Source organism: Rousettus aegyptiacus, unplaced genomic scaffold, assembly GCF_014176215.1.
Source record: "Rousettus aegyptiacus isolate mRouAeg1 unplaced genomic scaffold, mRouAeg1.p scaffold_m13_p_1, whole genome shotgun sequence".
In the NCBI taxonomy this organism is placed as follows: domain Eukaryota; kingdom Metazoa; phylum Chordata; class Mammalia; order Chiroptera; family Pteropodidae; genus Rousettus; species Rousettus aegyptiacus.
Window position 1 is genome coordinate 92,352,777 of NW_023416284.1, and position 25,919 is coordinate 92,378,695.

The window sequence follows — 25,919 nt, forward strand, 5'->3', positions numbered from 1 at the left end:
TAATACCTTAGTGTCTGCTTTTCTTTCATCATATTGAAAAAGACACTATTTGAACAACTGCATCTGGGATCATGCTTTAAGGTGCTCCAAATCCTGAAATGCTCTGATAAATAGAGTGTCATGCTTAGGAACATGGATACGGAAGCTAATATGCTGGGCTCCAAACACATCACTGGCTCTAATGAGCTGTGCAGCTTTGGGCAAGTTACTGAACCTCTCTGTGTCCCATTTTCCTGATCTATAGAGATAATAAATAGTACTTATCTCAAAAGTCTGTTGTGAGGATTAATATGTAAAGTATTTGACCAATACCTGGCATACAGTATGTGCTATAAGAGTTTGCTTTTTATCATTACTATTATTGTTAGTTTCTTTTTTACTTCACACTGTTTCTTAAGCATTCTTCTATGTTGTAAAAATATAACACTTAATGGCTGTGCATTACATCACATCTGTACTATCATTCGTTTAAACATTTCCCTATCATTAAACATCAATATCCTGCAATTTTAGTTATTATAAATGCTACAACATAAAAAATCTGTTTTCTCTTTCTCTTTTTTAACCTCCCAGAGAAAGATCCCTAGAATTGAGAGTATAAGAATGAAACAGGTGAACTTTATTTTTATTTTTTTATTTTTTAGGCAAGGCAATCCTTGGTTGACCTCACAGATTGCAAGGACCTTGTCATCTTACAATCCTTATTTTTTATTTTTTACACCTACAGCACCTGGTATTCCTAGTTGGTCTCCATTCCAAGTACTAACCAAGCCTGACCTTGCTTAGCTTCTGAGATCAGACGGGATCGGGCTTGGTCAGCGTAGCATGGCCGTAGATGAAACAGTTGAACTTTAGGAGACTCACAATATAGAGTGCCAAATGGCGTTCCAAGAAGGCTATACCAATCTCCAATCCTGCTTGAGTGTGTCAAAACGTTCGTCTCACCACACCCCTGCCAGCAATGTTACCTTTTCTTGGTCATCGCTAATTCTTTAGGTGAAAACCAATATCACATTTTTGTTAAATTTCATATTCCTATGTTAACGTAGTTTCAACTAGTGTAATTCTATACCCTGCTTTTTTCATTCATCAACACTTTTTCATAAGCACTTTCCCATGGTATGTATCTTTCAAAGTATCTGTTTAACAGCTGCATAACATTCCATCAGATGAATGTACCTTAAATCACTTATTCCCTCAGTTGTACATTTAAGACCCAATTTTTCATCTGAAAAAGGCTCATCTGAAGGAAGGCTCAAAGCTTATTCCTCATGTTTTAGATTATTTCATTAGGGTCAATTCTCAGAAATGAGAGTACAAGTTGAAAGGCTTTTTGGATACTAATGGAGCAATGAGATCTTAAAAATTCATACCACGTGTGTGATTCCCGTGTGACAGAGTGCTCTGAGGATAGGGCCACACCACATTACCTCTGTCTCCTTTTCAGACCCCAACAGCAGCTGTCAAGCACTCTATTTTTAATAAACCCTTACTGAATTTACATATTTAAGCATACTGCATTCTTACTAGATACAAAGCCATTCAATGCTGAAGGGCTATGAAATGCCCAGATCAGTAGTGTGAGGGATATGAGGTGAAAGCACATACCAACAATAAAGGGAGAGGTTTTGGCAAGTGAATTTTGTTCGTTTCAATTTATAACAAATTAAATTAATATAGCACTTTCCGAGAATGTGCTTTCCTTCAGAGGTAGAAGATTAATGCATGAACCGACGATTATATCTCCTCGGTTCTTAGTTCAAAAGATACAAGCCCAACGGTGATCTAAGAGATCAATAAAAATGGTAAAAGCTAGGTGCCCCTGAAGAGTAACATGGTTAGAACTGGGAACTACTCTTACTACTCTGCATCTACTAAATGACTCTGGAGAGGGGCTTACACCACCAAACCAATAGTTTTCTCTAACAATAAGAGTAAGCCTCACCAGATCCACCAAGGTCCTGCTCTTACCTGGGGTTTCATGGCCAGCAGTGGGCCTTGCATTGTGGAGGCCCTTGATCAGCATCTGCTGAGAAGACTCCAGTCTGATTTTAGAGACATTTCTTATTTTTACGGGCCATGTTTTTATTTGTTGACCATGCACCCAACTTCAGCTTCCTTGTAAATATTTCAAAATACTAACTTTCATAAGTTCAAAAATGGACATGCTTGTTTTATTAAACATATCCTATTATTTCTTTTCTTATCAGGCTCTTGTTTCTGGTTCGAGTAACGACCTGTGGTGGGGCAAGGGCTGGTTATGGGGAGCTCTCTGGAGACTGTCTGGGATGACTTACCAATGTTAACTGAATCTTCCCAGTCTTCCAGCACTTCTGTGACAATGAGCACATAGACATATGTTCTGTGCTTCCTTTCCTGGTTCTGTGGGCAAAGACAGAACAGAAGAAGAGTTTTTCTTTACAGAGCTGAGATTACTTAAATGAGGTACACCCTTATACATATGTCTAGGGAACTTAGACACGAGAATTCCTTTGACTTTTTATTGTCCTACAATCAAGCACGAAATAGTACCAGATGGCCTATTTAAAACATGCCAATTGTGCATTTGAGGGTGTGTTCTTTGGCTGCATTTCTGAAAGCAAAGCTTTACTCTCTTGTCCCCTCCCCTTCCCCTAAGAGCAACTTCATGGGAATGCTGTAAGGAGGAAGTTCATGACCTCTCAAGAAAAAGGCACCAAGTAAATTTAACTAGCCGAGACACCAGAAGGAGGAAGAGCAGTGGATGAGCATGATCAGTGCAAGAAAGCTGATTACCTCTCACATCGCCCATTTTCCGACCAATCTCACTCATCTTTATTCTCTAGTTTCTCACTTCTTTCACCCTTCCTCCAAATCTCCACCCCAGTCTATTTCCTTGTTTCTCTCTCCTTTACATTAGTTATTTATCTTATATTTTTGCTCTTCTCTACACTTATGTACCCCTTTTTTATATCTTAGGAGAAAAGGAAGAAAGGAAGGGATGGGATAAATAATACTTATGAATAATATTTTAGCTATTTGGAGGAAACTATGGGATTTTAAAAAGAAAGCAAGCTATTCTCTGTTGGTGCTGCTTTGTTTTTGAAAACTTGGTGAAACAAAGATGGCATCTTTCCTAGATTAAGACTGCAATGGACTGAATATTTATGTCCTCCCCAAAATTCACATGTTGATACCCTAATCCCCAATGTGATGGTACCCTAATCCCAAAATGGGGGCTTTAGGTGGTGATTAGAATATGAGGACTTATCTCCATGAATGGGATCAGTTCCCTGTAACAGAGACCTAGAGAGCAACCTTCCCTCTGCCACCATGAGAGAACACAGAAGGAAACAGCTGTCTATGAACGAAAAAGTGAGTCTTCCACCAGATACTGAATCTGCTGACACCTCGAGCTTGGACTTCCAAGCCTCCAGAAGCATGAGAAAACAATTTCTATTGTTTATAAGTGACCTAGTTTGTGGTATTTTGTTATAGTAACGTGAATGAACTAGGACAAAAATGTATCTGGTTATTGATAGCAAATGCACCAAAGATTTTAATAGACTTACCTCAAAAATTCCGACTAATCTTCCTAATGTCCCCTTTACTCCAGCCTGAAAAGTGAGGAAAAAAAAATTAACAAATTGATATTGTTTATAATACTGGTCTCATGCTGAATCTTCTTGAGCAGTTTGTAAAATAGAAATAATAAACAAGAGGACACAGGTTGGGCAGACTCCAGTTTGGTGGCGGTCACACCAATGTTTTCTGAGAAGAGCAGGGTGTGCTTTGGGAGGGAGAATTCCTCTCATCTACTCCCAGTCTCTCTCTCTCCATTGCAAATCTGGCCAAACAGAACAGATAATCAAGGCTATGAATTACATCACTCATTTATTCACTTATTCAACAACAAATAAAAAGACTGAATGCCTAATTTGAGCCAGATAACATTGTAGATACCAGAGATATAGTGATGAATAGGCTAGAACAGCAGATCCACAACAGCGAGAGCCACATCTGAATTGTTGTTGGATATCTGTATACAGACCTCAGTACCCCATAGGAGCTTAGTAAAGCATAGGTCAACAAAACCATTAAACTGTTGATTCTTCCAGGGACAGGTACTGAGAGAGATGCACAGAACATAGTGATGGACACCCCGTGATGGGAGAGTGAGAACCTCCCATCACAGTGATTAGGCCTTTGTGTATATATTCTGTATTTCCCATCAACCCTTTGGTGTTTATTTTAGATCTGTGTCTTTCTGATGCATTCTATGTGAAATTTTCAGTCTATTCCAATTTATTGATTTTCTTTTAAACAGTATCCAGGCTAGCATTATCGTATCCCTAGTCTGTTTTTTACTTGCTATTTTTCATTTCTATCTATTCTTTACATATATACCTGTTTTCATTATGTACATCTTTGTTTCCATATTTTGTTCTTTTTAAAATAGAAGTCATTTCTTTACTTACTTTTTGAACATCTGGACATATTTCTTTGTCATCAGGGCATGTTATAAAATTCATTTAATCTGAAGTAAATTCATGTTCCAGTTGGTGAAGGGCCTACTTATAAGGCAGCTTCCACTAGGCTCTCCAGAGGCAGGTCCTAAAGTGACAGTTTTAGGCTCCTGCTCCAAAGTGATATGGAGACTACGGCAGACAGAGCCACTAAATCAGAGGGTGGTGTGGCTCCATACTTTATATTGTATTGCGTGTGTCCTCTCCCTTCCTAGGCCCACATCTTCTGAAAATCTCAGCTCCTAGTGTCCTTTCTATTGGGCACTTGGGCTCCCCCTTACTCCAAGGGGTCTAACCATTAGCCACCCAAGGCCAGTTATGTAGTTTTTCTGTGCTGTCCTGCACTTCTGCTCTGTTTCTGATCAATGGAGGTGTTGTCCACCTTAGTTTTGAGCCAGGCTATTTCTTTTTAGTGTTTGTTTTTTACATCTGTCTCCATTAAGATCAGAAAGGATGAAAGCTGAGGGAAAAATGACCCCCTGGAAATGCCTGGGGAATACTGTAACTTGTTTTCTATTACTACAGCCTTGTTATTTGTATAATAAACATAAAATTAAGGCAAAAATACTTTCTAAACAAGGTAGGTGATCAATAAGTTTGTACAGAATAAACATAAATTTATAATAAGTACTCTAAAAGTTCTTAAGAGATATTTAATAATAGAAACAATAGAAGTCAATTTAAAGGCCTAAACTCTTGGGTGAGCTATATTTTGAAATTAATTTTTGTGTATTATCTGTCAAAGAATTCTATGTCTTTCTCTTGCCAACGTGCCTGTTTCTTTTCCCATTCTTTTTTCCATCCAATTCCTGTCCCCATGTGGTTTTGGTCTACTTGAATGGAAATGTCCACTTTATCTTAAATTGCTTCTCTACACTTTTAGAAATAACTGCACTCCAGAACCACCAAGACTAGTTAAATTGTACTTCATGAATTAACTAGTGAAGCTGCCAATACAAGTGGGACAGGCTGGTAAGCCAACCTGGTATGGAAAGCCAATTCTGTACTCTGATCCCAGGCAGCCCAAACATGCTCAGACTAACTCCTGAGATGTGTCACCTGTGCCTCTGTCACAAGTCTCCACTAACAGCCCTGGGAGTAGAGCTGTCATGCTTGGGGAGAGCGAAGGTTGAGCTGGGTTGGAGGGGGTGAGGAAAGATTCAAAGAGGTTCATAGAGGCCACCATTCAGTTTTCTGCAAAGTGGAGAAACAGTTCTCTTTATCAGTTTTTCTCCAATCAATTTTTTTATCTTAAGAAAACAAGTTTAGAAAAGAAAATGGTCTTCAAATTTTAAGAGCACAAATCAACTTAATATTATATGACAATTCAATATAATTTAAAACTTGTTGAATAATAGTAATTTTTGCAGTCAACATAAACAATATCTATGATTTATTCTGTGTTGGAGGCAGTTGGGAAAAATATAAAAGCAATTTTCTTTATGAAATATGCACATTCTTATAAAGTCTAGTATAAATCAAATAATGCTGCCATCTGTATACTGAAATTTTAGTGGCATTTATTTTCACTTCTCATTAATCTTCAAGTTGTAGAAACTAACAATAGTTTTATTTGTCTCTTAATGTTTCTTTCGCACTGAGGAGGATCTATTTGTGAGAATTCTAAGGTGATCATACTAATGATTCTATAGCAAAAAGCAAAGAAATATTCCTATATTCACTAGTTCTTAAAATTGAGACTGAGAAGTTTTCATTGAAGGCTCTCCTTTAGTAAGAAATAGGATTTCGGTTCTTAAAAGTCATAGTGCTGAAAAAGACAAAGATTCCTCACAAGCAAGGTCCCCCAAAACAGAGTTCACTGAAACCACTTTACTTTTTCATAATTTTCCAACTTTCATTTCCCAGCTCTTTCTCAGATGCTGCCACAAGCAATTGGACAGTTATTTTTATCTCTCACATGATTCTTGCATGTAGGATGGAGTAGGTGTCAGGGTCACATCTGACAGAAATTTGGCTCAGACACTGGGGTTAAGATTTAATTCAGGTTGTTGGTCCAGTCAGGGTGCTGGCATGAACCTGTTTTTCTCAAAAGCATTTGACAGGAGTTATAATTTCATTCTATACATCAAAAGGCCCTAATCCAGAGGTGACTTTATTTAATAGCCCATCTTAGCTGGCAGTAAAAATTCCAAATAAAGTATCTATTAGTCTTTATTATTCAACCGTATATAGGTGAGTGCTTCCTAGAACTTCAAAGTACACAACAATATTAATTCTAGCAATTTAGGTCTAGTTGAAAATAATCTGAGCAACTGCCTACTTTTTAAAAGGAAAATGTCACAAATGCTTTTTTTCCTTTTAGGGTGTTTTACCGATACTGGAGGTATTTATCTGGAAAAAGCTGGACCACTCAGGGAGACTTCAGTGATCTCACCTTTCCCTCTAGCAGCCTTCCTGAATATAAAGGAGGCTCAGGCAGAGGCACTAATGTGGATGGATGGGTCTTTGAATCTGCCCCTAAAAATGATCTCCCACCACAAAGAATCCTGGCTTTGTTGTTTAGTTTGGATGGGTACAAAGAGGACCATCACCTTCTGAAAACAAATTTTCACTCTAAGGTTGACATTTTGGCAGACACTGATGGCTGTCTAGCCCTCAGGCATTCCTTCACCACCTTGCTCCCAGGAAGACTCAGATTCTGTCAGGTGAGAGCTATGACACACTTGGAGCAGCATATGGAATTCTGCCTCCCTTTGCAGTGACAGGTTCAGGGATGCTGCGTGTATTCCAGTTCTGGATAAATAAATGTCTCTCAGGGACTCCTGAGAAAGATTTCCCACCATAATAAAAAGAGTTACACAAAAAGAAACCCTACACGTCTTTGCTTGTCAAGTGGGGACCTGAAACCTGGAGCTGCTATAGTCATTTTGTGACCATAAGGGGAAAGCCAAGAGAATCAGTGAGGAGCTAAACCAAAGCTCTGACACTGCTGAGCTGTTGAAGCAACAACGGCCAACTTCTACCTTCTTATATGAGAAAAAAAAACGGGTGCTACTGAAGCCACATTTAGTCAGGCATTCTGGTACTTGCATCTGAAAGCTTCCTGCCATTTCCCTTGATTTAAAAGGTAGCTCTGTGAGGGAGAAAGACTATCCCAAAACAAAAATTCTGAACGTTCAAGGGAGCACTAGAATAAAAGCTTCCTTTATTAAGGCAATAAGCCCAGACCTATAAGGAGCTCAGTGGAGCAACTCTAATGTAAGTATCGGTTATGAGGAAACACACGAACAAAAACATATGGTCTTCAATGAGCACAACTTTCTGGTACCTGCCAAAATTAGCAATTACAGAAGAGAAGAATCGCAGTGAAGACAGAATGAATTTGATAGGAAGCCAGTGTTAAGTCCAGTGAAATCCCTTTCCGGGTTTTTTGTTTTGTTTTGTTTTTAAAGGAAATACTTCAAACATCAAAAAAGTGATGAAAATCATAAATTCAGGTCACTACCAGCCAGCTTTGTCAAACAGTAATGTATCATTCTATATCTTTATTATTTTTTTAAAGAAATAAATCTATTAGTACAACTGAAACCCCTTCTGTACTCCCAACCCTGCCAAAGGTAACTACTCACTTGAACTTGGTGTTTATCATTCTCTTGAATGTTTTTATACTTTTACAACACAGGCATATATCTACTATTAATGGTATATAGTATTTTCTGCACATTTTCAACTTGGTTAAAAAAAATGGTTATATCCCCTTCTACTTCTCCTTAATAAAACTCAGAGTTTTAGCTATATTGATATATGTAGTTCTAATTAATTCATTTAAATTGTTGACCAGTAATCTATTTTAAGAACCTATCACAATTTATTAATCTATTCACTTGCTGGCAGACATTTAGTCCTGCTATTATTTAAAAACAAAAAACAAGAAACAAAAACCAAAAAACTACCAAAAACCCCACAAAAACTTCCTTGTAGATATTCTTGTTAACTATCATGTGTGGGAGTTTAAGATCTATTCTAAAAGTCAAATTTCTGAACCATAGGGCAAAAATACCTCCAATTTTCCCACATATTGAGTTGCTCTCTGAAGTAGATCAACTGCAGAAATGGCTGCAATTCACCACCTTTCCCTGTATCTATGTCCTTTGAAATGTAATTTTCAGCTCTTCCTCTCAAGAGCTAGAATCTATTTACCCACTCCAGGACTAGGTTGGCCTTGTGCCTTGCTTTGGGCAACAGAGTACAGAGAGATGGTATACCGGTTCTGACCCCAGGACTTAAGAAGCCTTGCAGTCTCCACTTTCTCTCTCGGAACTTTGCCTTGCCATGTGAGCCAGTCTCTTACAGGATGCAAAACTTATCTTAGCTGTGGATATTACAAAGCAGCCTACAGCTAGCCAACCGCCAAAATGTGAAAATACCTAACCAAGATCAGCAGAGCTGCCTACTTGATCCAGAGTTGGCTGTAGACATCCAAGCAGTCCAGGTGACACCAGAAGCTGACCCATGGGCTTGCGAGCAAATAATCGATACTTAATATTTTAAGCCACTGAGTTTTAAAATAGTTTGTTATACAATGATAACTGATATATTCTCCAAATACGCAGGTGGTGTGCAAGTTCTTATCCCTCTTGTTTCTCTTAACTCGATGTTTACTATCAGCCTTTTTATTTTGGGTCAATATAATGACTATAAAACTATACTGTGTAATTTTTATACTGAAATTATGCACTTTTTCCTATGTTTAATGAACATTCATGTTTCTTCTGGAATTCATACTCTATATCCATTTTTCTTATTTGATTGTTGATGATTATAATAATCTTAATGCCGGAAATGATTTATATCTTTTTGCTACTTATCCTATGTGGGAAATGTTTATTTCTAACCTGGTACTTCTGTTTTATCTTTGTTTTATGTCCTTTCCCAAACATGTTTTATAAGATATTGCTAATTTTACTGATCTTTCCTTTTGTGTGTTTAGTATCTTTTTTCCTGGGCTTCTGGGGAAAAAAAAATGGTGTAGATGATAGAGGTTTTGTTCACCCGTCTTGTGATAAAATCAAAGTAGTGACAGAAACATGGAGCAAACAGTAAGCAAAGTCATCTGAAATCTAGACAAACAGAAACACTATGACTAGGGAGAGAATTAATCAACCTGCGACGATGGAAGGTAGGAGGGGGCCAAGATGTGAGGCTGCTGGGTCCCAACTGGCTGAGTGGGACAGAGGCTGCGGCAGGGGCAGCAGGCAGCTGCAGATGCCTCTTGAAAGGGCCGTGTCAGCGAGTGGCCTTTTGCAGTGATGGATCTGCTCGCTCTGAGCACCAGCGATGGGTCGGCTGCATGGGGAGGGGTGGGGAAGGGGGTTAGGGAGGGTGCAGGACTTACAGGGGGACACTGAGCTGTCCAAGTGAGGGTCAGAGGCGAGGCTCTCTCCCAGGCAGAAGTGCTGGTGGTATTCATTATTCCTCTGTTGAGCCCTCCTGCACTCCCAGCGCGCGCACACAGCGCTGCCATAGCTGAGATGTCATCAAACTGGATAATAGAGGTCGCTTCTCTCAGAGGATTCCCTGAAACTTTGCCTCCCCCAATTGCAGCCTGACCCAAGCCACATCCAGTTGTGTCCTCAGGGAGTCAGGTGCTCCTTGCTGAGCAATGCTAAGACTTGCACTGGGGGCAGCTGTCCTCTGTTTCTGGCATGGCCTCTTGAGGCAACTATAAGCACAGCATCTGTGGATTGCTTGCTGAATCTTAACAGGTGATTCCAGAAAGGCACAGGCTGGGACTAATCTTGGACTCCAGCTGAACCCTTTTCAGGACTGCGCCACTGGACACCTACTACACAAAGCCACACTAATAAGACCAGGAGACTTAGGAGCTTTGTTTAATACACAGAAACAGACACAGAAAGGCAGCCAAAATGGGAAGACAAAGAAGCAGAAATCATATGACAGAATAGAACAGAGATCCAGGAATAATGGAGTCAAGCAATCTAACAGATGCAGAGTTCAAAATACCGGTTATAAAGATGCTCAATGAACTTAAGGGAAGAATAGATGAACTCAGTGAGAACTTAATAAAGAGATAAAAAAATAAAAATGGAAATTACAAAAGGGAAGCAATCATAAATGAAGAACACATTATCTGAGATGAGTATATTAGAGGGAATCAACAGAGTGGATAAAGAAGACGATTGAACCACCCATACAGAGGATGAGGAAGCCAAGGACACTCACTCAGAATGGCAAGAAAAAAGAAGCCAAGACTATAATAATAATTTAATGAGCCTATGGGACACTATTAAATGTAAAAATATCTGTGTCATAGGGGTACCTGGAGGAAAACAAGAAGTTGAAGAGCTATTTGAAGAAATAATGGAGAACTTTCCTAACCTGGTGAAGGAAATAGACATAAAACCCCAAGAAGCTCAGAGTCCCAAAAAAGATGAACCCTAAGAGGCCCACACCAAGACACATCGTACTTAAAATGCCAAAGGTGAAATACAAAGAAAGAATATTAAAAGCAGCAAGAGAAAAGCAGTTACCTACAAGGGAGCACTCATAAGACTGGCAGCTGATTTCTCGAAAGAAACTATGCAGGACAGAAGGACTTGGCAAGAAATATTTACATGATAAAAACCCAGAATCTACGACCAAGAATACTTTATCCAGCAAAGCTATCATTTAGTTGAAGAGCTTCTCAGACAAAACAAAACAAAACAAAATAAAAAACTAAAGGAATTTATCAACACCAAGCCAGTATTACAAAATGCTGGGGAAAGTTCTTTAAGAAATATGTATCAAAAACGGGAATAAAAAATGGTAATAACTACATTCCTATCAACCAGTACCTCAAATGGAAAAGAATGAAGTGCTTCAATCAAAAGATAGAGTGGCTGAATGAATAAGAAAACAAGACCCCTACAAATGCCGCCTACAAGAGACTCACTTCAGATTAAATGACACACACAGACTAAAAGGAAGGAAATAGAAAAAGTTATTGCCTTGATGGACTAGAGGGTATTTCGCTGAATGAAATAAGTCAGAGAAGACAAAATATCATATGACTTTACATAAAGGTGGTATCTAAAGAACAAAATAAACAATAGCAAAAGTGGAAATAAATATAGATACAGAGAATATTTTGAGGGCTACTAGATGGGAGGGGGGTAAGGGGACCAGCAAATGGATAGTTAGAAAATAGACAGGGAGATATAAAGTGTAGCATAAGGAAAATAATTAATAATGTTGTAATAAACATGTAAGGGAGGTAAGGGAGGTGATCACATTGTGAGTTATATATATCTCTGATCACTATACTGTACAACCGAAATGAAGATATTATTGAATGCCAACTATATTTGAAAAAAACTCACTGAATTTTAAAAAGGTAAATATGAGCTATGTCTACTATATTTCAATAAAGCTGGAAAAAATTTTTTAAATGACATATTAAAAAAAAGAAAGAAACATATTACTATCCCAAATGACATAAAGTTAGTATCCCATGTTTTTTCCATAGTTTGAGAGTTTTATATGAGGATCCACCAAAATAAACTTGGGAATTTATTCCCAAATAGCCAATGGTTGAGAGATTCCAGAGTAGACCCATGGATATTATTCTGTTTTACTAATTTAGTTGTTATGTACTAATATCACATGGTTTTAACTAATACAGCTTTATCTTAATACCTGGAAGAGTAGTCTCCTTTTCTCTTCTTGTTCAAAAACTGTGAAGCCATTTTTGTACCTTTATTCTTCCACATAAATTTCAGAAATCAGTTTTTAGGATCTCTTAAAAAATCCTTTGGGATGTTTATTTTTATTATTGAATTTTATATTACACCTTTATAATATTTAGTCTTCTCATCCAAAAATAGACTATATACCTCTCCTTTACTCAAGTCTTTTTTGATTCCTTTATCAAAGTTTTACTGTAAAGATTCTTCCTTTAATCTATAGTAAGGTGTTTTAGTTTTGTTGCTATTGTAAATGGTATATCTTTTTTAAAGTTACATATTTTCTAATTTATTATGATGGTTTAAAGAAATATTTCTGGTTTTTGTACATTAATCTTATATTTTATAACCTTTCCAAATGTTCTTAGTAGTTCTACTAGTTTCTGTTGTATTCCTTTGGTTTTCTAAGTTAGAATCACAGCATCTGCAAATAATGACAATTTTGTTTCTTCCTTTAGAATTTTTATAATTTGTAATTATTTTTGTTTTACTGCAGTAGCTAGGACCCCAGTTCAATATTAAATGGCAGCATGATAGCAAACAAAATTGCCTTTTACCTGTCTGCCATAGGAAATACTTTGAAAACTTCAAAAAATATGTCGTTTGTACAGGTTTTATTAGACACTTTATCAGGTTAAGAAATTTCCTTTTATTTTTAGCTTGCTAATAGTTTTTAAAATAACTGGATATTAAAATTTAATAAACCTTTTTCTTCATTTACTGAGAATTTTTTCTACTTTAATCTCTTTAAATAAAGTAAATTATATAAACATGTTATCTAAGACTGAACTATGCTTGCATTCTAGGGATAATCTAGTTGTGTGATACTTTGAGAAAGCTTTTGATTCTATTTGCTCTTATTTTACTTGGAATTTTTGCATCCATGCTCATAAATGAGAATTTATTATTCTTTTCTACTCTTTGATTATTAAGATCAGGGGTCAGCAAACTATAGCCCATGGCCCATTGGTTCTGCCATTTGTTTTTATAAAGTTTTATTGGAACATAGCCACACTCATTTATGTATTGTCTATGGGTGCAATCACATTATAACAGCAGAGCTGAATATCTGTGACAGATACCATACGGTTTCTAAAGTCTAAAATATTTATTACCTGGCCCTTTACCAAAAAAGTTTGCTGACTATTGATCGAGATTATACCAGCCTTACAAGAGGTATGTCGTTATCCTTTTTGAGCACAGTTCATTAAGTATATTTTTGAAAATTTTGGTAAATTTCATCCTGTCGGATCTTGGCATTTTTCTTTGTGAGAAGGGTGATTACAACTTCATTTCTATAAGCATTAATGATCAGTATACAGGTCTTTAAATTTTTCTTAAGTAAATTTGGGTAGTTTCTTTCTAGAAAACTTTTATCAAAGTTTTCAATTATTTTTGGTTGTTTGTAGCTCTTCATAGTACTCTCTTAATTTAAAAGTTTCTAGTATACCTGTGGTTGTTCCTTATTTTCTGCCTTTCCCTTAGTTTCCTTTATTGGTCCTGCTAGAGGTTTGCCTACTTTATTAGACAAATAAAAATAACCTACTTTTTTTTTTATCATTTCTATTTTTCTCTCAATTTTTGCCCTTTTCCTAGTTATTTCCATACTTTCACTTTCTTTGAGCATATCCAGTTTTTTTTCCTAGCTTCTTAGATTGCTTAGTTTATTTAATGTCTATTTTACTTTCTAATAAAAGCCTCTAAGGCTCAAAGAACTGAATGAGCTGCATTCCATACATTATGATATGGACTGCTTTCATAATTGATCGGCTCTAGTTACTTACTAATTTTTATCGTGATTTGTGCCTTAACTTAAGGATTATTAAGAACATTTTTTTCTGTTTCCAAATACATGTTTCTCCCTCTGTCAAGATGGCTCTAGTGATGATTTCTAATTTTACTGCATTGTGTCAGTATATATAATAGTCTATGTTATTGATGCACTGGGATTTTTTAATACTTCTTTTATGGCTTGATACATGGTTAGTTTTTATAATTCTTTTAAATGTGCCTGAAATCATATACTCTGCTGAATGCAAGGTTATCCCTCGAAATTGCTATTTGATCAACCTTGTTAATGGTGTTAACCCTATTTTTCTTACTGTTTGCTGCTTTCTTTCAGTTTCTAAATTAGATGTTTTAAAGTCTTCAATATGGCTGTAGATCTGTCAACTTCTCCCCATAACTGTCAGTTTTGCTTTATGTCAAGAGTTTGATAGGTACACATAAGTTCAGGACTGATATACATCTTGGTAGATTGTTCCTTTTATCAATACTAAATGTCCCTCTTGTCCCTTTAAATGTTTTTAACCTAAATTCTACTTTATCTGATACTAAAATTACTGTTTCAGTTTTCTTTTGGTTAGAATTTGCCTGATACACCTTTTTCCATCCCTTCATTCTTAGTTATTCAGTATTACTGTGTTTGAAAACAGTTAGCAAGTTTTATTTTCTTTTTTAATCCAAGTGCATGTCTATTAGTAAATTTAAGTGTAATCAATTACATTTATTGTGATTTAACCTGAAACTTAGCTTTTCATTGAACCACACGGTGTCTCTCTTCAACATGAGAGAAAATCAGAGTCCTTAAATTTATTTCCTATGTAGCAAGTTCTGTGTTAGGCAGTTTGCATTTGCAAATTCACTGAATTAAGAGGAAGTTAAGTGGCCCTCATCCAGATAAGTTAGACCTGCCCAGGTCCAGTGGCTGTTCGTAGTTTAAAAATTGTGGAATCTCTAGAGGCGAGGGTTGCATTTACCATTTGCTGAAACCACTGTGAACTGTATTGAAGTCAATGGAAAAGCAAGCTGTGGATATACTTCCTAATGACTAAAAAGCCTTTCCTGGAATGTGGAGCTGGGTGGGAAAGCAAATACAACTGTTTTGGAAGAGTCATCTGGACTCAATTCATTTAGCAGCAGGCAATTGGCTCCTTTCCCAGTAATTCAGTCTCTATTTGGAGTTCCAACACAAACCAGCTCAAATACAGTACTATATTCTCTAAGAGGGCAGATTCTAATCTCTACACTAAGCCACTGAATTAACTCTTTATCAATGAGTAGCATTCAATTATGTGTGATAATGTAGACAGATAAAACTGAGTAAAAGATATCTTTAATTTTATTCCAGTTAAAAAAAAAATGGTTGCAAAGTAATTTAGGAGTAATTATTTGCAATAAAAGAGAGTTAACCTTTAAATTAGGGCCTTCCAGTAAGTTTAAAATAAATAAGAAAGAATAAATAACATATATCAATTCTGTGACTAAAGAATGATTCTTTAAAAAAGCTTTAAGTGTTTAAGATATATCACACATAAAGATGACTGAATTTACAAAAATATGACCTACTTAAAAATTTTAATCTACTGAAAGCAAGATATTCCGTTTAGTATCTTAGATGATTAGAGAAACAAAAATATTTATAAAGTCAAAGGAAAAAAGAGGAACTGTAATTCTAAAAATTAAAAAAAAAAATTAAAAATGGCATAGTACACTGACTAAACATACTACCTCTTCATCCTGAGACCCCATCGAAATGGAAGCAGAGAAATAAGACTGGGAAGAAGCTACTGGAAGAGAAGCAATTTCAAAAAAATTCCAAGAAGATGCAAAGTGATGAATGAGAGTTGAAAGATGAAGAAAAGCAGAAGAAGCTAGCTCAGCTTCCAGACTCTGGATAGGATCCAGGATAGGATATGGCAAGAACACAGAGAGTGGAAGTGAGAAGGCGTCCTGAAAGCCAAACGTCTAAATACCAAACAGCTATCCCCATAGTAGGAGAAAGGCCTGGAGCCAGGGACCTATCACCCAGTCAACTCTGAGGGATCTAAATGAAGCAGAAAAACTGGAAGTACTGTAGCTTATATATCTATAAACATCCCTAGAATAAACTCCCATTGTGGCATTCTTTTAACATGCCTCTGGCATAACAGCTTCACTTCCCTCCAGGTCATTCTATATGTCTACCCACTTACAGAGAGCTCCCATTCAGCATTGCAAAATCAAAATGTGTATAACAGATGAAAAATATGACCAAACAAAGAATAAGAGTAAGGCTCAATCTAGAGGGTCTAATATCTAATGAAAATTAAAGACAAATCGCTGAGAAATTTCAAAAAGTCATGGACCAAGGTAAAAAACAGGTTATCTCCAGGGAATAATAACTAAACTAGTATTAGACTTACTCTCTGCAACCTTAATAATTATACTTTTAATTTTAAGAGAGAGTGATTTTTGATTAGAAAAAATCTATTTAGTAAAACTTTCAGAGAGACAATGAAAGTGTGAGGCAGGAAGTAAGATATTAACTACTATGTATTTTTCCTTAGGGAATTAATGAAGACATGTTTCTTTTCATTTTAAGTCTTCTAGTCCTATTTTATTTTTGAACTGATGTACTGGGCACAAGTATGATTTTGATACAATTTGAGAACTCAGGGGAAAAGGCTATCCTAAAAAAGAAATATACCAGAGGAATAAACCTATGCCCTATATATATTTGACTCCCTTGGTTAAATTTCCTCCTATACCAACCAACATACAAGAAACTTTGAATCTTGGAAGAGAAGAGTGGAGTGAATGGAGAAGCATCAACAAAAACAAGAACTGCTGAGTAAAGGAACTTCTGCCCCAGAGCCCTTGACACTCCCATAATCACTCCTGACATACAGAGTCCTACTACACACTAGGCAGGCCTGAACCAGGAACTGAACAGTAAGCAGAACTCTAACCTTACAGTGTTTGGAGAACAGAAGTCCTACAAGACTAATGACTTTATAAGGAGCAGGCTGGTGGAATGTGGTCACTCCTAGGCACATGAGCTGAAGAAAAGCAAAGATAGCCATGAAGAAGAGACTGTCCCTAAAGAAAATCTATAATCACTGAAGTATTTAAGTTATAACTACTAAAGATACTTATACCTCGGTCTAAAAACAAGCACTCAGAGAAAGGTCAAAAGTCAATAGTTCAAAAAAGAGAATCAATCTAATAATTCAAAAAACAGGGTTATTGCAAGAAATAAAAGAATTCTTATTCAATAAGATTCAAGAAGACATTATAATTATAAAACAATGGTAAGCTGTCACAAACAGGGAACAATGTGAAAACAGAAGAGTTCTTAAATAACATCACATTATTAAAAATAACTTGAGAGAAGGGAACAGTTAACTGAATTCAACAGAAAAGTGGAGATAAAGAAGTTCAAAATTTGAAGAATTCTGCCAGCATTCAGAGTAAAAACGCAGAGATCAAAAATAGAAGAAGAGATAAGAGAATACTATATACACATGGTCCCTGATTTATGATGGTCTGACTTCAAATGTTTTGACTTTACAATGGTGCAAAAGTGATATGCATTTAATAGAAACTGTACTTTGAAATCTGACATTTTCCTGGGCTAATGATATGCAGTATGACACTCTCTTGTGATGCTGGGCGGCAGCAGCAAGCTGCAGGTCCCAGCCAGCCACGCAATCGTGAGGGTAAACAACTGATACTCTAGTGTACTCTGCTGCCAGCATTCTTTGGATATTGTGTTTTGTGTTTTTGCATCCTATTGTGTCCAAAAAATGCCAATCTGTGTCTCCTGCTTCTGGTGAGAAAAAGAGGAAGGCAATTACTCTTGAGGTGAAACTCAATTATTCTTGAGATAAAACTAAAGATAATTGCCCAACTGCAGGCTAAAGTAAGTGTTCTGAGCCCATTTAAGTTAGGCTAGGCTAAGTTATGATGTTCAGTAGGTTAGATGTATTGAATGCACTTGTAACTTATAATGTTTTTAACTTATGATGGGTTTATTAGGACAGGACCCCATCATTAAGTCGAGGAGCATCTAGGAGCATCTATTTGTAAAAGGATTTTCAGCAGAAGAAAAACTGATGGTGAGACAATAACTTAAGAAAAAAGAAGAAAATTTCCCAAAGCTAAGTAAAGATACAAACATTCCTATCAAAAGGGCTTACCAAGTATGAGGCATACTACATTGACATTTTAGTTTCGATAGAGAGAAAAGTTTTAATGTGTTTATACAGCAGAAAAAATTTTTGATACCAGACTTTTCCTTTACAGTACCAAAGGCTGGAAGTCAAGTCCTGAGGAAAACAATTGATATTCAAGGAGTGTATAATTAGGCAAACCATTCATTATATATGACTCACTGTACTTTTCTTAAAAATAATTACTCAATATACTATACTTAACCAATAACAAATGAGGAAAAAAACACCTAAGAAAGGGAATTACATGAGGGTGAGATGCGACAAAAAGAAAAATAGCTGTGATCAATGAAAGCAGTAAAAATTATTGGCCTTAAATTTAAATAATTATTGTCGATGTGGTTGTTATCAATGAAACAAATGATAATTTCTCTATTTTCAAAAATAATACCTTAAAAATGATTAAACTATACCTAAAGTTACAAATTTACACAAAATAAGAATTGGGTAACAAAGGAACACTAATTTTTGTCTTTTAGATTGGGAGTGTGTGCATGTGAGTAAACTTTTGTTTGGCTGGAAAAAGAAACACCTGTTGAAATATGCTATTCAAAAGTAAAAGGGACTTCTAGTTCCTGGTCTAGCATGTAAGGAGCTTAAGAAATTGCCACTCTGTCTTAACGACAAATAAAAACCTGAACAAACTGAAATGTTAACAGTTCTTACATTCTTCAAAAAAGTGAAGTCGCACGGCAAACTGCTGCCCACAAAACTGTAGAGTGAGAAAGGCAGATACAGAGAGAATCACAACTTAAAGGAGGAGAAACCACTAAGAAAACAGGGGTAGGGAGAGGCAGGCTGGAAAATCTAAATTTACACTGATGAATTGCTGGAGGCTCAGCAGACAAGTCTGAGAGTTAAAAACTTCAGGGAATCCACCATACTTTTGTGTGTTTTACCTACAGGAGTTCCACCACGTTTCACAGTAAATATTGGAGAAGAGTCCCTTCTTGCTTCAGTGGATGCAGGAGAGAGCCGTCTGAAAACTCCAGAGCATTCTGTACTTTTTAAAAAAGCTTATCTTCAAGAGAAACTACTTTATCAGAGCCTAACCTATTGGGGTTTTATCAGAGCCTGGCCAACCTAGAGAAAGGGTAATATCCAATTCCAGCCTCTTCCTGCCATCCTGTCCCACCTAAAGTAGGGGTGAGGAGGATCTGGGGAGAGGAGCTGGACTTACTGAGAGGCACCTGTGAAGTTCACAGCCCAGGGGCACAGACTCTCTAAAAGACTGAGACCTAATCATAGGATGATAGACTGCTTCTCCTCCTTGCACACTTTACCATTACTAAGGGCCTATTTGCCAGAGTTCCTTTCATTTAGTACATCATGTTCACTTTCAACAAAAAATTACAAGGCATACTAAAAGGAAAAAAACAGTCTGAAGGAAGACACAAAACAAGCATGAGAACCAGACTCAGATATGGCAAGGATGCTGTAATTATCAGATTATGAATTTAAACAACTATGATGACTATGCTAAGAGTTCTAATGGAACAAGTAAAAACTGATGGGTAATTTAAGCAGAGAGATGAAAACTAAGAAAAAAATAAAAAAGTAATGGTAGAGATCAAACACTTTATTAACAATCTTTGATGGGCTCATTAGTAGATTAGACACAGCTAAGGAAAGAATCTTGAGCTTTAAGATATATCAATAAAACTTTCAAAACTGAAATGCAAAGAAAAAAAAGACTGACCTCTCCAAACGCCACTGGGAGAAAGCAGTAAAGGGTTAAAGAAGTACAAATTAGTAGTTGATAGCTGGTCACGGGGATGCAGAATGCAGTCAGCAGTAATGTAATGGCTATGTGTAGAGCCATAGGGAAGACAGAGTAATCAGGGGGATCATTTCATAAACTATATAAATGTCTAACCAATGCACTGTATGTTTTGAAACTAATAATAAAATAAAATGCTAAACAACAACGAAAACCCACAGAACACCCAAGAACTGTGAGACAATGATAAAAGGGGTAACATTGTGTAACAGGGATATCACAAGGAGAAGAAAAAGATATAAAAGCAATAATTGAAGCAATGACTGAGAATTTTCCCCAAATTAATGTCAGATACAAAACCACAAATCCAGGAAGCTCAGAGAACACCAAGCAGAGTAAGTACACAAAAAACTACATACAGACGTTGTATTCTAACTGCAGAAAATCAAAGGTAAGGAAAAAATACTGAAAAAAGCCAGAGAGGACTTTACCTATAGATGGGTAAAGTTAAGAATATATGACGACTTTTCAGAAACCATACAAGCAAGAGGAGAATGGAGTGAATTATTTATTTAACTTGTTCAGAAGAAAACCACCAACCTAGATTTCTCTATTCTGTGAAAACTGCCCTTTAAAAGTGAAGGAGAAATGAAGACTCTTTTTTAGATAAACCTACATTGAGGGTATTTGTTGCCAGTAGACCTGCTTGAAAGAAATAAGCTCGAAATCAGTAACAGAAAAGATAACTGGAGAATCCAAAATATCTGGAGGTTAAACAACATATTTCTAAATAACACAGGTCAAAGAAGAGATGTCATGAGAAACTTAAAATTTATGAGATGCAGCAAGAGCAGTGCTTAAAGGGAAGTTTATAGCACTGAATGCATATTAGATAAGAAAGATCTAAGCTTCTACCTTAGGAAGCTAGAAAAGGCAGAGCAAATTAAATCCAAAGAAAGCAAAAGGAAAATTAGAACAGAAGTCAATAAATTTCAAAACATAAAATCAAAAGAGAATAAACAAAATTAAAATCTGATTCTTTGAAATGATTAATAAAAAGTCTCTAACCAGAATAAAAGAAGACATGAATTACTAATATCAGAAATGAAAGAGGACATCACTACAGATTCCATGAACATCAAAAGAATAAAGGAACATTATGTATCAATATGAATACTACCCACAAATTCAACAATCCAGGTGAAATGAAACAATGCCTTTAAAAACACAATCTGCCAAGTTACACAAGACTAGACAATATAAATAGGCCTATGTATATTAAAGAAATTTAATCAACAATTAATAACCTTCCCCAAAAAAGTTATCAGGCGCAGATGGTTTCACTGGTGAATTCTACCAAACATTCAAGGCAGATATCACACCAATTCTCTACAATCTCTTTCAGCAGAAAGAATACTTCCTAATTCATTCTATGAGGTCAGCATTATCCTAATACTCAAATCAGACAGACATTACAAGGAAAAAAAAATTATAGACAGTATCTCTCATGAACACTGATGCAAAAATCTTCAACAGAATATTGGCAAATAGAATCCAACAATGTATTAAGAAAGAATTATACATCATGACCAAGTGGGATTTATCCCAGGTATGCAAGGCTGGTTCATCATTTGAAAATCAGTTAATGTAATCTATCACATTAACAAACTAAAACAAAGAAAAACCACAAGATCCCATTAACAGAAGCAGAAAAAGCATCTGACAAAATCCAACACCTATTCATGAGAAAAACTCTTAGTAAACTAGGAATATAGGGGAACTTCCTCAACTTGATAAAGAACATCTACAAAAACTTACAGCTAACATACTTTATGGTGAGAAACTCGAAGCTTTCTCATTGAGATCAGGTACAAGGCAAAGATGTTCCCTCTCACCGCGCCTTTTCAACACCATACTGGAAGTTCTAATTAATGCAGTAAGACAAAAAAAGGAAATAAAATATATAGCTTGGATGGAAGAAATAAAACTGTCTTTGTTTGAAGATGACATAATTATAGGAAATCAGAAATTACTGGCAAAAAAAAAATCCTTTTGGAACTAATAAGTGACTATAGTAAGGTTGCAGGATACAAAGTTTAATATACAAAAGCCAATTGCTTTCCTATATTCCAGTGATAAAGAAGTGGAATTTTAAACAAAAACGCAATACCATATACATTAATTCGCACCCCATTAATGAAATACTTACGTATAAGTATATATCTATGTATAAATTTAAAATATGTACCCAATATATATAAAGAAAAGTATAAAACTGATGAAAGAAATCAAAGAACCAAATTAATGGAGAGATATTCCATGTTCATGAATATATTGTTAAGCTATCAGTTCTTACCAACTTGATCTATAGATTCGACGCAACTCCAATAAAAATCCCAGCAACTTTTTATGGACATCTACAAACTGATCCTGAAGTTCATATGGAGAGGAAAAAAGACCCAGAATAAATTAACTCTATATTGAAAAAGAACAGGGAAAGCATCAAAAGACTTGAAGGTAAAGCATATTCCCCCTCCTCACTTACAGCTTGCTATTCGTGGAGATGGAGAATAGGACACCCCCTTCGAGGCCACAATTGCTAGTGGTATTGTCACTCCACACACCCACAAATCTCTGATTGGAAAGAAGGGATAACAGAAAACTGTCTAGAGGATGCCTGGATTCCTGGGACTCTAAATACTCTAACAGCTATTCAGTGGAAGTGACTCCAGTGGACTGTATCTCTGTGAAAAACACAATTTTGTCTTTTAGTAATTTTGAGCAAGTTGAAAGTTTAATTAGCTTTTCAACTAACCACATTTCTACATTTGAGTCTTAACCATATTTAAGTGTTACTGTGGCTTCAAAGAAGCTATTTATACTGAAGTAGCGAGCTTTGACTGAGTTGACGGTTTTTAAAACACTGTAATTGTGATGGAGAAGCTATAGTAACAAACATTTACTTTTGTACAGACATTATTTACCACCGAAGTGGATAAGCTCAATAAAGGTCATACTCCCAACCCCTCCATAACCCCACGACAATGAGATACCACTATATACCTATTACAATAACCAAAATCCAGAAGACTGAGAACATCAAATGATGGGAGAATACCAAGCAAAAGGAACTCTCATTCACTGCTGGTGGGAACGTAAAATGGTGTAGCCACTTTGGTGGCTTCTTATAAAAATAAACACACTCTATCACATGATCCAGCAATCACGCTTCTCTGTATTTACCAAAAGGAGCTGAAAACTTCGTCCAGACAAAAACCTGTACATGAACATTTACAGTAACTTCATTCATATTGGAAGGAACCAAGGTGTCCTTCAGTAAGATGTAATCATACTGTAAGATTTTAACTATATGACATCTGGAAAAGGCAAAACTATGGAGACAGTACAAAGGTCAGTGGCTGCCAAGGGTTAAGGCGGATGGAAGGTGAATGGCAGAGCCCAGAGGAATTTTAGTGCGGTGAAACTATCCTGTATGATACTGTGATGGTGGGTACATATTATTATTATACATTTGTGAAAACCCACAGCATATACCACACCAAGAGTGAACTCCAATATAATTTATAAACTTTGGGTGATAACATGTTATTATCACAATAATATTGTCATTGTTACAATTACAATCTATGTATTTTTAGTTTTTTTAGAGCAGAAAAAAAAGCTTTATAAGAAGGGAAAGTACACTTCCAGAAGTGGAAGCGGGCCTGAGCAAGAGCAGTGTGGTTTAAAAGGCTGGAAGGAATGTTTTTAAAAAGTTATCATAATCAATGTAAAGCTAAGGTTTCATTATTCAGAAGTCAAAGACTTTCAGACTGAGTGAAAAACAAAGTACAGCCATAAAAACATACCTAAACAAAATGACAGAGAAAGGTAGGAAAGTAAAGAGCTGAGTAATTACATATCAGGCAAATGGCTGCCCCTCACCAACCCTTAAAAAGCAGAGGCGGTTAAAATTCAAAGCAAAAAGAATAAATGGGACAAAGAAGGTAATTTTATACTGATAAGGTAATTTTATACTGATTACACTGTGTGTAATCCATTATGGAACTAAAACAATCATCATTCTTTACATGCTGAATTACATAAACAAAGAAAAATACAAAGAACATATATATTAGAAATTTAAAGAGAAACAGACAAAAATCACAATTACATAGAAAGATAGCATCTCAGAATTTGATAGCTCAAATCAACAAAATACAGATATATAATAACGGAACAATAAAAACTATCTGTATATATGAACAAAGATTATATAACTTCTGAATGTTATAAAATAAAATGTTTATAACAACTGATAATATACTTGACAAAAAGATTTTCTTAATAAATTCCTCAAGAGGATTTTATAGGCCATGTTCCATCATTCTCATCATGATGAATTACTTACTGAATCATTTGAGACTACAGTTTTGATTTTCTTTTGGACCAAAGAATAATTTCAGAATAATCACATGTATATTTATTACCCTAAAAGGATGTTCACAATATAAGCTAATTAAATGGCTAAATTCCAGTATTACTTTCAAATACACATGTGTGTGCATACACACACACACACATTTATGGATGTATAAGTGTATATGAAATTACTAAAATGTTAACAAAGGATAACTTTAGGTGATCGAAATACAAATGACTTTATTCACTGTGTATTAGTTATTTCTTAAAGTTTCAATAACAGATATAGATTATATGATAAAGCAAGTAAAGTGCTAATGGTAGAACCAATTAGCACTTTACTAATAACTAATACACAGGTATATTGGTGTTTACAATAAAATTCTTTCAATGTGGCAAAGAGTCTAAAATTTTTTGTAATAAAATAGTGGGGAAAATTTATTTTTTAATTTTTAATTTTTATTTTTTTTACACCTACAGCACCTGGTATTCCCAGGTGGTCTCATCCAAGTACTAACCAGGCCTGACCTTGCTTAGCTTCCAAGATCAGACAGGATCAGGCTTGTTCAGGGTGGTGTGGCCATAAGGAATAAATTTTAATCCTGAAAGTTTTTAGGCAAAAAAATCATTTTAGAACCTAAAAATAAGTAAGGTAGGTTCCCCCTTCCCACTTCAATATTTTTGAGACTTCACAAAATATGCTATAGAAGATACTGCAAGGTGGTGGCAACAGCATTTTTTTACAATTACGTGAGCATTTTAAAAAAGCAACAACAAAAAAAATTAAATAAACCCAATGCCAAAAATATAAATAAAGTTCCTTTCCTAACCACATATTTAAAGTAACCTAAAATGTACATACGGTTCATTAACTTTACTCGGATCCTCCTGAGGAAGGTACTAGGTTAGGGTAGGAAGGGGAGATGAGAGCCCAGGGCTTCTAGAGATACTCCTGAGTGGCCATGTCATGCTCTGTTATGTGATTCAGGACAAATTATTCATCTTTTCTACTTCTGATTATAACTAGTATTTGAGTTCTTACTACATGTCTACCTATGAAGCAGGTATTATCATGGTTCCTATGTTCTCAACAAGAAAAACGATGCTTAGAGACAATAAATAATTTGCCAGTGCCATGTAGTTAAGCATTACCAGAATTTGAACTAGGTGTCTGAGTCCAATGCCTTCTAGACCACTTGAGAATCTAAAAAATCAGCATGAAGGACCAGCTTTAAAAAGGGGGTAGGGCAACAAAAGCTTAAGAAAAGATAGTCTAGCAATCTTCAGTGACTGTGATGTTCTTTACCCAATAGGAACCTCAATTTTCTTAATAATTTAGCTTTTATTTTAAAGGCAGAACTGGCAATTTCAGTCGAAATAACAAAATTTAATTTTGCCAAATATCATCGTTAAGGTGATCTTGCTCTTTCTGAAACATTTAATATAGCATATATTTGATTCCTCAGTTTATTTGAAAGCACCAAGATAACAGTTTATTTGAAAGCAGCAAGAAACTACGATTATATTTCTCACTCTCGACTGCTGCTGAATAGCATCATGCATTTATAACAGA

General features: G+C 35.8%; 1 protein-coding gene and 2 pseudogenes across 1 annotated transcript in view; all 3 read right to left on the reverse strand.

The window, feature by feature from the left end:
• Positions 1-25,919, reverse strand: part of NUDT3 (nudix hydrolase 3) — a 99,096-nt gene that overhangs the window by 8,934 nt on the left and 64,243 nt on the right. Inside the window, exons 3-4 of the mRNA XM_016146952.2 lie at positions 3,552-3,596; positions 2,298-2,382 (exon numbers count right to left, since the gene is read on the reverse strand). Coding sequence (XP_016002438.1) covers positions 2,298-2,382; positions 3,552-3,596 — 130 coding nt within the window. The remainder of the gene's footprint in view (positions 1-2,297; positions 2,383-3,551; positions 3,597-25,919) is intronic.
• LOC118605253 lies at positions 719-837 on the reverse strand (annotated as a pseudogene).
• On the reverse strand, positions 24,818-24,934 carry LOC118605497 (annotated as a pseudogene).